The 13,870-nt window shown below is 42.8% G+C and overlaps 1 protein-coding gene across 2 annotated transcripts in view; it reads right to left on the reverse strand.

The window, feature by feature from the left end:
- Nucleotides 1-9,819: 9,819 nt before the first annotated feature.
- The window catches only part of LOC112254800 (sodium- and chloride-dependent GABA transporter 2-like), a 37,585-nt gene continuing 33,534 nt past the window's right edge, over nucleotides 9,820-13,870 (reverse strand). For both annotated transcript variants that reach the window (XM_042324604.1, XM_042324605.1), the window contains 3 exons: nucleotides 10,754-10,854; nucleotides 10,394-10,564; nucleotides 9,820-10,091 (listed from right to left, as the gene is read on the reverse strand). In XM_042324604.1, coding sequence (XP_042180538.1) covers nucleotides 9,945-10,091; nucleotides 10,394-10,564; nucleotides 10,754-10,854 — 419 coding nt within the window. In that variant the 3' untranslated portion in view covers nucleotides 9,820-9,944. The remainder of the gene's footprint in view (nucleotides 10,092-10,393; nucleotides 10,565-10,753; nucleotides 10,855-13,870) is intronic.

Below are 13,870 nucleotides of genomic sequence, written 5' to 3' on the forward strand. Positions count from 1 at the left end.
CAGAACGTGACAGTACCCCCCACCCCAAAGGTGCGGACTCCGGCCGCTAAACCTGAAACTATAGGGGAGGGTCTGGGTGGGCGTCTGTCCGCGGTGGCGGCTCTGACGCAGGACGTGGACCCCAGTCCACCATAGTCTCGGCCCACTTAAGTGGCGCCTTTGGAGCGGCAACCCTCTCCGCCGACCTCAGACTGGGGACCCTTGCCGCGGGTCCCAAATGGACGGGAAATTCTGGCAGCACCGGACTGGCGGGAGACTCCGGCAGCTCCTGACTGACGGGCGGCTCCGGCAGCTCCTAACTGACGGGCGGCTTTGGCAGCTCTTGACTGACGGGCGGCTCTGGCAGCTCCTCACTGACCGGCGGCTCTGGCAGCTCAGGACAGACAGGCGGCTCTGGCAGCTCAGGACAGACGGGCCGCTCTGGCAGCTCAGGACAGGCGGGCGGCTCTGGCAGCTCAGGACAGACGGGCGGCTCTGGCAGCTCAGGACAGACGGGCGGACCTGGAGGGAGGAGACGGAGAGACAGCCTGGTGCGTGGGGCTGCCACAGGACCCACCAAGCTGGGGAGACCTACAGGAGGCCTGGTGCTTGGAGGAGGCACCGGATGGACCGGGCTGTGGGTGAGCACTGGAGATCTGGTGCATACCACTTGCACCTCTCCCTTAGGCTCAATACCCACATTCACCCGGCACGGGCGGAGCGCAGGCATAGGATGCACTGCACCTTCCCAGCTCCTCGGAGACACAGCACGCAGAGCCGGCGCAGGATACCCTGGGCCGAAACGGCGTACTGGAGATCGAACACGCTGGGCTGGCACAACACGCCCTGGCTGGATGCCCACACTCGCTTGGCACTTGCGGGGGGCTGGCCTATAGCCCACCGGGCTATGAGCGCGTACTGGCGACACCGTGCGCTTGACCGCATAACACGATGCCTGACCAGTACTGTGCTTCTTCCGGTAAGCACGAGGAGTGGGCTCAGGTCTCCAACTTGACTCTGCCACACTCCCCGTGTGCCTCCTCCCAAAAACATTTTGGAGCTGCCTCTCGTGCCTGTCGCGTTGCCAAGCTACCTCCTCATATCGCCGCCACTCAGCTCTCGCTGCCTCCAGTTCTTCCTTGGGGCGGCGATATTCCCCAGCCTGTGCCCAGGGTCCTTTTCCGTCCAAAATCTCCTCCCATGTCCATGAGTCCAGAGATCGCTGCTGCCCGATACCACGCTGCTTGGTCCTTGGTTGGTGGGTGATTCTGTAACTGCATTCATCCTCCTCTGACGAGGAGTATGAGAGATCGGACCAATGCGCAGGGTGGTATGTGTTCATGATGTTTATTTACTGAACACTGAAATACAAAATAACAATGTGAAAAAAACTAAAACAGCTCCGTCAGGTGCAAAACACACTAAACAGAAAATAATCACCCACAAAACACAGGTGGGAAAAGGCTACCTAAGTATGATTCTCAATCAGAGACAACGAACGACACCTGCCTCTGATTGAGAACCATACTGGACCAAAAACACATTCTCACACCCTTACCCACCCCAACTCACACCCTTACCAACCTAAAACAAAGACATAACAAAGGAACTAAGGTCAGAACGTGACAGATGGGTTGAGATGGGTAGAAAATAGTATACTGTCAAATACAATTTGGCAGACAATTCTTTTATTTTTTTTATTTTTTTTACAAATAACCATATAAATACTCAAATAAAAGTAGTTGTTTTGGGCTGTGTATTTGAAAATGCTCAAATACACAGAAAAAGTATTTTAAATACTAGATACTCAAGTACACATGTATTTGAACATGTGCTGTGCCTGTTTCGTGTGCTGTCTGTCTCATGTGTCGTGTTTGTCTCATGTTCTTTGGGTGTGTACAGTATTACTGATGTGCTGAAGGGTCAAGATCACAGACCTTCACCCTCGGAGCAATAAGTCCTACCTGCACCTTTAACCTCGGCACAAGGGAGCCTCAACTAGGGCCCCATTAGTAACTAATGAGCCTGAAGAGAGTGAATGAGCACCCAGTCAATAAAAGTACTTGTCCTCCTTTTCAATTTAGTGTACATGAGTTCTTTCAAACAGGTCAACTGTGGCAAAAGGAACTTGACAGGCTAGACTACGGAAAGTTTAGAATTTGTTGAATTATTCAGTTGTTGAGTAAGCGTCATTGTGATGATGATTATGATAATGGTGGTGATAATGTTTATGATGAATATTATGATAATGATACATGAAATCTGAATGAAAAGATGGGAGATGACATGATCATGAGCAGCAGGTGAATCCATAAGTATGTTTTTTTCAGGTCATCTCCTCAAAACAAGGTACAATAATGATCACAGCCCAGTTCTGAAAACCTTATGATAACATGAACACGGCTTATATTTTTTGTTTTCTTGGAAAGAGAGCCTTCTACATACTTTATATACAGCTTCAGCAGAAATGCCTAAGAATTCACAAATTCCAGCTAGATGATTTGTGCTTGTTTGTAAATAGTAGTACTTATTCATCAACTGTTTCCTGACTCATGTCTGTCTTCCTCAATATCTGAATGAATCATGTAATGTGACCAGTGTGATCGAAGAGAGCTGCTTGCCTTGATTAATAAGACCTTGAACAGCAGCAGGGTTATACCAGGGTTATACCAGGGTAATACCAGGGTTATACCAGGGTAATACCAGGGTTATACCAGGGTTATACCAGGGTTATACCATATACTATAGACTAAATGGTAACACTTTACTTTGATTGACCCAAATAGATGGTTTGTAGATGTTAATTAGATGTTCAACTAACTGTCGTCAAGATTTCCAACTATCCACTTACCCTAACCCTTATCCTAAATGCAGCCCTAACCTTAACTCTTACCCTAACCCAGACCTTCCCAAATAGTGGGCCACGCCCCCCTGGGGGGGCTCGAAGCGATGCCAGGGGGGGGGGGCGCGTGTGACCCCGGGGAACACGGAGATAATGAGACAAACGTCAGTCTCCCAAAAGCTAAGACGAGGAAATATGACGAAGCGTATGTAGCGCTTGGCTTCACTGTGACTACGGTTGGAGACGAGTAAAGACCGGTATGTTTACTGTGTCTAAAAATGTTGGCAGCGGACAGCATGAAGCCAAATACATTAAGGCGTCACTTAAAGACATTACACCCCAATCACGCTGATAAGCCGCTTTAGGTTTTTCAGTGAAAACGTGCCGAATATTGCCAATAATTGTCCCGCTTTGTGAATGCTACTTCAGTAAACCAGCGAGCACTGTTAGCATCATGTAAGGTGGCGTACCAAATTGCTCAGTGCAAAAAAAAACACTACATAGCAGAGGAGCTGATACTGCCTGCAGCATTAGACATGGTCTCTGTCATGCTGGATGACGCAAGTGCTGCAAAAATAAAAACCATCCCTCTGTCCAATGACACTGTCGCCAGACGTATAAATGACATTGCTAACGATCTTAAAGAACAGCTGGTAGATAAACGTTTTGCCTTACAGTTCAATGAAGCAACTGACAGCAACAAAGACTGTTTGTTTATGGCTTATGTACGTTTTGACATGACAAATTCCCTGTGTGAGGATCTATTTTTTTGTAAATATATCAGAGACAGAGCCACAGCTGAAGAGCTATTCAAAATGCTGGACTGCTTCCTGACTGAGAATGGGCTAAAGTGGGAGAACTGCATTGGTGTTTGCAGTGATGGTGCACAGACCATGGCAGGGATGAGAAAAGGACTTCGGGCACTCATCAAGAAGGCCTCACCTAATGCTGAGTGGACACACTGTGTCATACACAGAGAAGCACTGCCATCAAGGCACCTTTCCTCTGAATTAAGTGAGGTTATGACTGACATTGTAGGTGTAGTCAATTTTATAAAGACCAGACCACTAAAAACAAGAGTCTTCTCTGCTATCTGTGAGATGGGAGCTGAACATCAAGCTGTGCTGTTTCACAGTGAAGCAAGGTGGGTGTGGTTATATCCTTCCTGTTTGGCCCTGTCCGGGGGTGTCCTCGGATAGGGCCACAGTGTCTCCTGACCCCTCCTGTCTCAGCCTCCAGTATTTATGCTGCAGTAGTTTATGTGTCGGGGGGCTAGGGTCAGTTTGTTATATCTGGAGTACTTTTCCTGTCCTATTCGGTGTCCTGTGTGAATTTAAGTGTGCTCTCTCTAATTCTCTCTTTCTCTCTTTTTTCTCTCTCTCGGAGGACCTGAGCCCTAGGACCATGCCTCAGGACTACCTGGCATGATGACTCCTTGCTGTCCCCAGTCCACCTGGCCGTGCTGCTGCTCCAGTTTCAACTGTTCTGCCTTATTATGATTGGACCATGCTGGTCATTTATTAACATTTGAACATCTTGGCCATGTTCTGTTATAATCTCCACCCGGCACAGCCAGAAGAGGACTGGCCACCCCGAAACAAATAGGTGTTGGCTTTAGGGATGATCAGTGAGTTCCTGCCGGATGGGTGTTGCCAGGTTTCTTTTAGCATGGACTAGATGACCTTTTGGCCTTTCTCGCAGTGGTGGGGGAGCTTTTTGGCACTGTGATATACTGCCACTGTGCATTTTTAGATGACACCTGCATTGCTTGCTGTTTGGGGATTTTTAGGAACATCTTGGCCATGTTCTGTTTCCACCCGGCACAGCCAGAAGAGGACTGCCACCCCACATAGCCTGGTTCCTCCCTAGGTTTCTTCCTAGGTTTTGGCCTTTAGGGAGAGATACCTCAGCTGTTTGGGGATGTACGGCACTTTGAGATAAGCTGGGCTATATAAATACATTTGATTTGATTTGATTTGCTGTCACGAGGAAAAGTCTTGTCCCGAGTTTTTGAGCTCAGAGAGCAGATAAGAATGTTTTCGGAGCAGGAGCACAAGTATGACCTCGCAGAAAAATTTAGTGATGAGAACTTCCTGGCAAAACTGGCCTACCTGAGTGACATATTTGGAAAGCTAAATGAACTAAATCTACAGCTTCAAGGGAAAGATAAACACCTCCCTCAGGTCCAAGACAAGATTAGCTCTTTCACTTGAACGCTTGCAATGTGGGGCAGGCGACTTGATGAAGGAAATACTGATTCATTCGAGAACCTGCATGAATTTGTTGACACTACTGACTATGATGCCACCTCAGTGATTCCATATATTAAAGAGCATATTTCATCACTGATAGGATTCTTTAAAAAGTAATTCCCTGAAAACAGTTCCCAATATGACTGGGTGAGAGATCCTTTCAATGCACCAGCTCCAACTGGTTTCAGCTCTGCAGAGGAGGACCAGTTCCTTGATATGACGTCTGACTCCACATTGAGTCTGAGGTTCACATCACAGACACTGAGTGAATTCTGGCTGAGTGTAGAGAGGCAGTATCCACTCTTAGGGCAGAGGGCATTCTTCTTCCTTTTGCCACATCTTATATTTGTGAGACTGGCTTCTCTGCTGTTGCTGCACTGAAGACCAAGTACAGGTCCCAGCTAAACATTGAGCTGGAGCTGAGAGTTGCAGTATCATGCTTCAAACCCCACTTCGGAAAGCTGTGCTCTGCAAAACGTGCTCATTGTAGCCATTAATCCTGACTTACTCATTTTGATTTTAAAAAATCAGCACAAATTGTTTTATTCATTTTTGTTTTATAGGTCAAAGTGTTTCATATATTGTGCTCCTGAGTTAATGTTGCTGATCAATTTGAATTTATTATTTTTTATTGATTATATTTTATTTTTCAGTATCAAATGGTAACAAAATGTTTACAGTTTAAATAAGGGTTGAATTTAAATTTTTAAAATTGGTGCAAATTGGTGCACTTTAAGTCTTTTCTGTTACAGACTAAAAAACAATGTCAATAAAGTTATTCTTTGTTGTAAGTTGATCTATATTTCTTTCTTTTTTCTTTTTTTCTTTTCTTTAATGTTAATAAGGATACAATGTTATGCAGAGGTGTACTTATAACAATTTTATAGACAAATTATACTATTTACAGTCGCGGCGGAGAGTTGGGGTGGTGCAAAATGTTTACTTCTTCCTAGGGGGGGGCGTAACAGAAAATAATTGAGAAGCACTGCTCTAACACAAACTGTAACCCAGCTAGTTGTTGTATCAAAAAAGTTGCAGTTAATAGTTTGTTGATAGCTTAAGAATATGTAGACCATCTATAGGGGAGTATCCAAATAAAGAGAAACCGATTTCATAAATTAAGTGCTGTATGTTTATTATTACGAAACCTTGAAGTGTTGAGGTAAATCAAGGGCACTGCAATGGGCAAGTGTTGGTTGGTTGGTGGATGGAGTCAATGAATGGTAGTAATGAATGGTAGTAGTAATTGCATCCATGTGTTGAAATACTGGCATGTATGTACAGCATGTAAAGGCTGGATGAAGTAAACATGTTTTCCTCCACCTTGAATTTCAATTTACAGAATGATTGAGTCTTTACACTTGAGGAAGGTGGGCTATGCTATGCATTTTCATACTATATGACATGTTGAACACACACACACACACACACACACACACACACACACACACACACACACACACACACACACACACATATATACTCACACACACAAACCTGACAAAGAAGTTTTATAAAGTAAAAACTAGACCATAATTGATCATCTGATACATTTCAATTTGGCATCAATTTCAAATGTACATTTGATTGAAAATAAAATAATACAAAAAAACATATATAGTTGTCAAAAGTGACCCATATAGCATTATAAATTAAGTAACACAAATCATTTTGGCCACGTCATTTTTAGGGTTGTGTCACATGATGACTGGTTGGACCGTGGACCCCTACTGTGCAGCCAGCGGCTTATGTTGCATCAAAGTAACTGGGGTTACGTCCTTAACAGCCCTCTATTTCCTATTTAGTGCACTATTTTTGAGCAGGGCACAGATGGCTCTGGTCAAAAGTAGTGCACGATATAGTGAATAGGTGCCATTTGGGATGCAATCTGGGTATTAAATCCTGGCGACAGCAAGATGAGACGGCATTATGAAACTTAGACAGAAAAAAATACATAAAGACTATTTTCCCACAGTGTCATATGTCTCTCATTCCATTAATGTCTTCTTATGATGGTTCTTGGAAATTCTTAGATAATGTTTACTGGACCCACAGGGTACTTGAAGCCTGCCAGACTAAAGTGATGGAAGCAACTGTGTTGCTAAGTCCCTGCTTCCTAATGCTTGGGGGGACATGGTTGTATTGTATAATCAAATCAAATCAAGCTTTACAGCACATTTCAAACATGGAATGCAACACAATGTGATTCATAGGAAAAAAATATAAAAAACAATTTAAATAAAAACTGAAATATTTACTACACAACAAACATGAGAGGATAAAAAACTAAAGAATAACAATAAAAACTGAACAACTAAAAAGCACCCTTAGGAAAAGCAAACCTAAAAAGGTGTGTTTTAAGAGCAGTGGTAGTACATTGGCTGGATGGCATGAACATAGTTAGTTGTTTTTCACTTGATAATTGGCTGGATTACAGTCATGTATAAATCCTTGCTTCAAATCAATGTCTGTGCTTGTGAATGACATGGTATAAAGGTCCTGTACTGTAAGAGGTGTGAACACACATGACCTTGTGGACTAAAGCGGCTGCCTGAAACAATGAATAACACTTCCTCGATGTCCAAATCACTAAAGACTTAAAATGGTCCAAACACGCAGACAGTCGCAAAGAAGGTGCGACAGCGCCTCTTCCCCCTCTGGAGTTTGAAAAAGTTTGGTATTGGCCCTCAAATCCTCAAAAGGTTCTACAGCTGTACCATTGAGAACATTTTGACTGGCTGCATCACTGCCTGGTATGGAAATAAAGCAGACTTCGATCGCATGGCGCTACAGAGGGTGGTGCGGACAGCCCAGTATATCAATGGGGCCGAGCTCCCTGCCATCCAGGACATCTATATCCGGAAGGTCCAGACAATCGTTGAAGACTCCAACCACCCAAGCCATAGGCTATTTTCTCTGCTTCCGCACGGCAAGCAGTACTGGTGCATCAAGTCTGGCACCATCTGAGTTAACCTTGCATCCTTATTTACCTTTTGATTTTTGTACTGTATGCACACTCACAGGGCCCTACACACTCACACGGCCCTGCACACTCACAGGGCCCTACACACACACACACACTCCATCATCTGCTCACAAACACATAATATGCACATACATTTATACCGACTCTACACACACGCACACCCACTCACATACAAGCTGATGCTACTCTGTTTATCTTATATCCTGATGCCTAGTCACCTTACCCCTATACATATCTACCTCCATCACTCCAGTATCCGTGCACTTTGTAAATATGGTATTGGCACTGACCCTGTATATATGCTTACTTACTTATTGTGTTATTCACATTTCTTGTGGTTTTTTAAATTTTGTTTTCTTTTAGTATTACATTGTTTTTGGTTATTGCATTGTTGGATTTTGAGTTTGAAGAAAGGCATTTCACTGTTCTTGTGCATGTGACATTAAAACTTGAAACTTTAACAGATGTGAAAAATGATCAGTATGGCAACCTGAGGGGAAAAACGTATGTGTTTTCTTTTGTATTATATTGGAAAATCTCAGGATATTGCATTCATAGACACAACTATTGTTATGCCTCTGGTGTGATAACACACTGAAACACAGACCTTGAGCCAATACAAAAAAGATTCCCTTGCCTAACATTTGTTCATCCAGAATGGCTCAAATTTGCATGTACCCAGAATATCGTCTGATATGGACTCATGTGTGAACATGTAAGTTGTGACATACTGTCAGGATGAGTGCAGCCATAAATAATGGAGATAGCTGTTATTACTGCACTATACAATTGTAAAAAGTGTAAAGGCCGATTGTCAATGATGATATCATCAACAATATTTAGAATGGAAATAACTGATTCGAAGGCTAGTGTTATAAAACCGTTTCATAAAATAATTTTGTAATGTATCATAAAAGAGTTACAAAAGAGTATTACAAAATACCTTAATCAGATCAGTTTCACGATAATTGTAATTGACAGTTTAACTACATAATTTCGCACCTTTCCACATCATATCATGTCTGTCATTTAATATACTAACTAAATAATTGGGGTGTTATTCGGACAATTATCAATTATCTTTATCTGTCAAATCCAAGGTGCTAATGGTTGGATAATTTATTTGTGTCCTGCAGGGAATTGAACTTCACTTAATTTGCTTCTGGAATTCCATAAGATGAGGATTTCCATACATAGAGTTCCATAAGACCTTGTCTTTGAGGGATGATATGCTGCTTTTATGCCTTTGGTGAATTCCTGCAAAATTACCTCCAGAAGGACTGTTCTGTTAAATACTGACTTGACACATCTGAGGAGAATACTGCCAATGTTTCCTTCAGATGCCCAGAAACAGTCTACTACCTTGGATTCTCAATTCCTGCTGCTTATCCATTTTCTCTCATCAATTTCAGCTTGGTTGCTCAAATCCTGCTATCTTCATTCCTGCTTAACTTTCTAAGTTGCTAATCAATGCTTGCTGTATGCACATTTAAAACAATTTAAAATAACCTTTAAAACACACCCCATTATTATATCGTCACCATCTACATAGTAGTCAACTCACATCTGAAAGGTATTTGAAAAGAAAAGTATTTGAAAACTCACAGTGCAAATAACATTTATAAAAGTCCTATCCCAAAAATATGGCTACCATACACCACTAAGGTGGGTCCTATATACAGTATAGGTAGAATAGCTGAGGTTAAGAAATAAATGACCTCAATACAATATCTGAGATCTGGAGAAAAAAAAATACAAAATGATTACAATTTTTTATTTGCATATATTCCTCAAATATACAATACTTATGTATGGACTGTTTAATTGGGCACTGAAAATATCATATCAAAAGTACTATGTATCATGTTTTCAAATTAGCAAGATGTCATGTGTGCATCTCTAGCTCAACTACACCACTTCCCTTGTACTCAAGATTAAGAATGGAATCTGGGTTCAGAGGGCACTGTTCAGGAGTTTGCTGCTTCTGGTTGAGGGCCTTGTTGGTTTCTGGGCGACATAGGTGTTTTAGGCTCTGTGAAAGCAGGTCGTCGATAAAAACAAAAATCCAATAACATGCATTTCACAGTTCTGATCAAAGAAGAGTAATAAATCCAAACAATTGAAATTACATTTCTGTGTTTTTGCTAAATGTACGTTTTTGGTAAGCCCAAAGTCATTACTGAAGTATAAATCCCTATTTCTATGGTTCAACGTTATTAGGTTGTAATCTTTGTAAATATTTGACCAAGCAATGTATGCCGTGGGCACTTTTGTATTCTCATGAATATTGTATCTAACCATTGTATCAACTACCACCATTGACAGTAGTCTTACCTGCCAGACTGTCAATTTGGACCGATAGACCTTCCAGATCATCCACAGAGGCACCAGAGCCACACAGGCGAGCCCCAGGAACCACCCCAATGCATATGCCCAGTCAGGGTACAAATAGGTTTTGTTGAACTTTAGGGGCTTATATTGTACCAAGGAAAAGATGAATGTACCCTGAAGAGAAACAAATATTAGCATAGGCATGTCATTCTATCATGAATTGTTAAGGATTTGTATTGCTCTTTAGGCATGTTGCATTAGATAATATCCTTCATATTAAAACCATAATATTACAGTTAATTCTTTTAATGTATATATTCCTCGAAGAAGGATTTTTGACAAAACAGTGAGCCAACCACTCACCAAACAGACTGTAGGTGTGACGTAAAGCCAACAGTACTTAATCACTGGCCAGGGACGATACCCAATCATATCTTCTATGTTGTCATAGAGACGATCCACTCCTGTAAATAAAAAGTATAACACAGAGTTTGGGTCGACTTCGTTTACACTTCAACAAATTCAGGAAATTCATTCATATGATTTTCAGTGAGTGTCAGTCTGAATTGTTAAATTCTTGCTCTGAATTTGCTCAGGGTGAAGCTTTTAAAGGTTTAACCTGAAACACAAGTATTTTATGACCAATCAAGGGTTCAGCTAGGATGATATTGTTGAAGTCGGAAGTTTACATACACTTAGGTTATAGTCATTAAAACTCCACAAATGTATTGTTAACAAACTATAGTTTTGGCAAGTCGGTTAGGACATCTACTTTGTGCATGATTGAGTGTAGTCTGGCCCAGGAGTGGGAAGGTGAACGGAAAGGCTCTGGAGCAACGAACCGCCCTTGCTGTCTCTGCCTGGCCGGTTCCCCTCTTTCCACTGGGATTCTCTGCCTCTAACCCTATTACAGGGGCTGAGTCACTGGCTTACTGGGGCTCTCTCATGCCGTCCCTGGAAGGGGTGCGTCACCTGAGTGGGTTGATTCACTGATGTGGTCATCCTGTCTGGGTTGGCGCCCCCCCTTGGGTTGTGCCATGGCAGAGATCTTTGTGGGCTATACTCAGCCTTGTCTCAGGATGGTAAGTTGGTGGTTGAAGATATCCCTCTAGTGGTGTGGGGGCTGTGCTTTAGCAAAGTGGGTGGGGTTATATCCATCATGTTTGGCCCTGTCCGGGGGTGTCCTCGGATGCGACCACAGTGTCTCCTGACCCCTCCTGTCTCAGCCTCCAGTATTTATGCTGCAGTAGTTTATGTGTCGGGGGGCTAGGGTCAGTTTGTTATATCTGGAGTACTTTTCCTGTCGTATTCGGTGTCCTGTGTGAATCTAAGTGTGCGTTCTCTAATTCTCTCCTTCTCTCTTTCTTTCTCTCTCTCGGAGGACCTGAGCCCTAGGACCATGCCCCAGGACTACCTGACATGATGACTCCTTGCTGTCCCCAGTCCACCTGTCTGTGCTGCTGCTCCAGTTTCAACTGTTCTGCCTTATTATTATTCGACCATGCTGGTCATTTATGAACATTTGAACATCTTGGCCATGTTCTGTTAAAATCTCCACCCGACACAGCCAGAAGAGGACTGGCCACCCCACATATGCTCTCTCTAATTCTCTCTTTCTTTCTATCTCTCGGAGGACCTGAGCCCTAGGACCATGCCCCAGGACTACCTGACATGATGACTCCTTGCTGTCCCCAGTCCATCTGACCGTGCTGCTGCTCCAGTTTCAACTGTTCTGCCTTATTATTATACGACCATGCTGGTCATTTATGAACATTTCAACATCTTGGCCATGTTCTGTTATAATCTCCACCCGGCACAGCCAGAAGAGGACTGGCCACCCCACATAGCCTGGTTCCTCTCTAGGTTTCTTCCTAGGTTTTGGCCTTTCTAGGGAGTTTTTCCTAGCCACCGTGCTTCTACACCTGCATTGCTTGCTGTTTGGGGTTTTAGGCTGGGTTTCTGTACAGCACTTTGAGATACAGCTGATGTACGAAGGGCAATATAAATAAATTTGATTTGATGACAAGTACATTTTCCAACAATTGTTTACAGACAGATTATTTCACTTGTAATTCACTGTATCACAATTCCAGTGGGTCAGAAGTTTACATACACTAAGTTGACTGTGCCTTTAAACAGCTTGGAAAATTCCAGAAAATTATGTCATGGCTTTAAATGGTTCTGATAGGCTAATTGACATCATTTGGGTCAATTGGAGGTGTAGCTGTGGATGTATTTCAAGGCCTACCTTCAAACTCAGTGCCTCTTTGCTTGACATCATTGGAAAACAAAATAAATCAGCCAAGACCTCAGAAAGAAAATGGTAGACCTCCACAAGTCTGGTTTATCTTTGAGAGCAATTTGCAAACGCCTGAAGGTACCAGGTTCATCTGTACAAACAATAGTATGCAAGTATAAACACCATGGGACACTGCAGCCGTCATACTGCTCGGGAAGGAGACGCGTTCTCTCTCCTAGAGATGAACGTACTTTGGTGCAAAAAGTGCGAAACAATCCCAGAACAACAGCAAAGGACCTTGTGAAGATGCTGGAGGAAACAGGTACAAAAGTATAAATATCCACAGTAAAACGAGTCCTATATCAACATAACCTGAAAGGCCGCTCAGCAAGGAAGAAGCCACTGCTCCAAAACCACCATAAAAAAGCCAGACTTCGGTTTGCAACTGCACATGGGGACAAAAAATGTACTTTCTGGAGAAATGTCCTCTGGTCTGATGAAAAAAAAGAAAAATTGTTTGGAGGAAAAAGGGGGAGGCTTGTAAGCTGAAGAACACCATCCTAACTGTGAAGCACGGGGGTGGCAGCATCATGTTGTGAGGGTGTTTTGCTGCAGGAGGGACTGGTGCACTTCACAAAATAGCTGGCATCATGAGGTAGGAAATGTGGATATATTGAAGCAACATCTCAAAACATCAGTCAGGAAGTTAAAGCTTGGTCGCAAATGGGGTCTTCCAAATAGACAATGACCCCAAGCATACTTCCAAAGTTGTGGCAAAATGGCTTAAGGACAACAAAGTCAAAGCATTGGAGTGGCCATCACAAAGCCCTGACCTCAATCCTATAGAACATTTGTGAGCAGAACTGAAAAAGCATGTGTGAGCAAGGAGGCCTACAAACCTGACTCAGTTACTACACCAACTCTGGCCAAAATTCACCCAACTTATTGTGGGAAGCTTGTGGAAGGCTCCCTGAAATGTTTGACCCAAGTTAAACAATTTAAAGGCAATGCTACCAAATACTAATTGAGTTTATGTAAACTTCTGACCCACTGGGAATGTGATGAAAGAAATAAAAGCTGAAATAAATCATTCTTTCTACTATTACTCCGACATTTCACATTCTTAAAACAAAGTGGTGATATTAACTGACCTAAAACAGGGAATTTTTTACTCTGATTAAATGTCAGGAATTGTGAAAAACTGAGTTTAAATGTATTTGGCTAAGGTGTATGTAAACTTC

Source organism: Oncorhynchus tshawytscha, linkage group LG07, assembly GCF_018296145.1.
Source record: "Oncorhynchus tshawytscha isolate Ot180627B linkage group LG07, Otsh_v2.0, whole genome shotgun sequence".
NCBI lineage: Eukaryota > Metazoa > Chordata > Actinopteri > Salmoniformes > Salmonidae > Oncorhynchus > Oncorhynchus tshawytscha.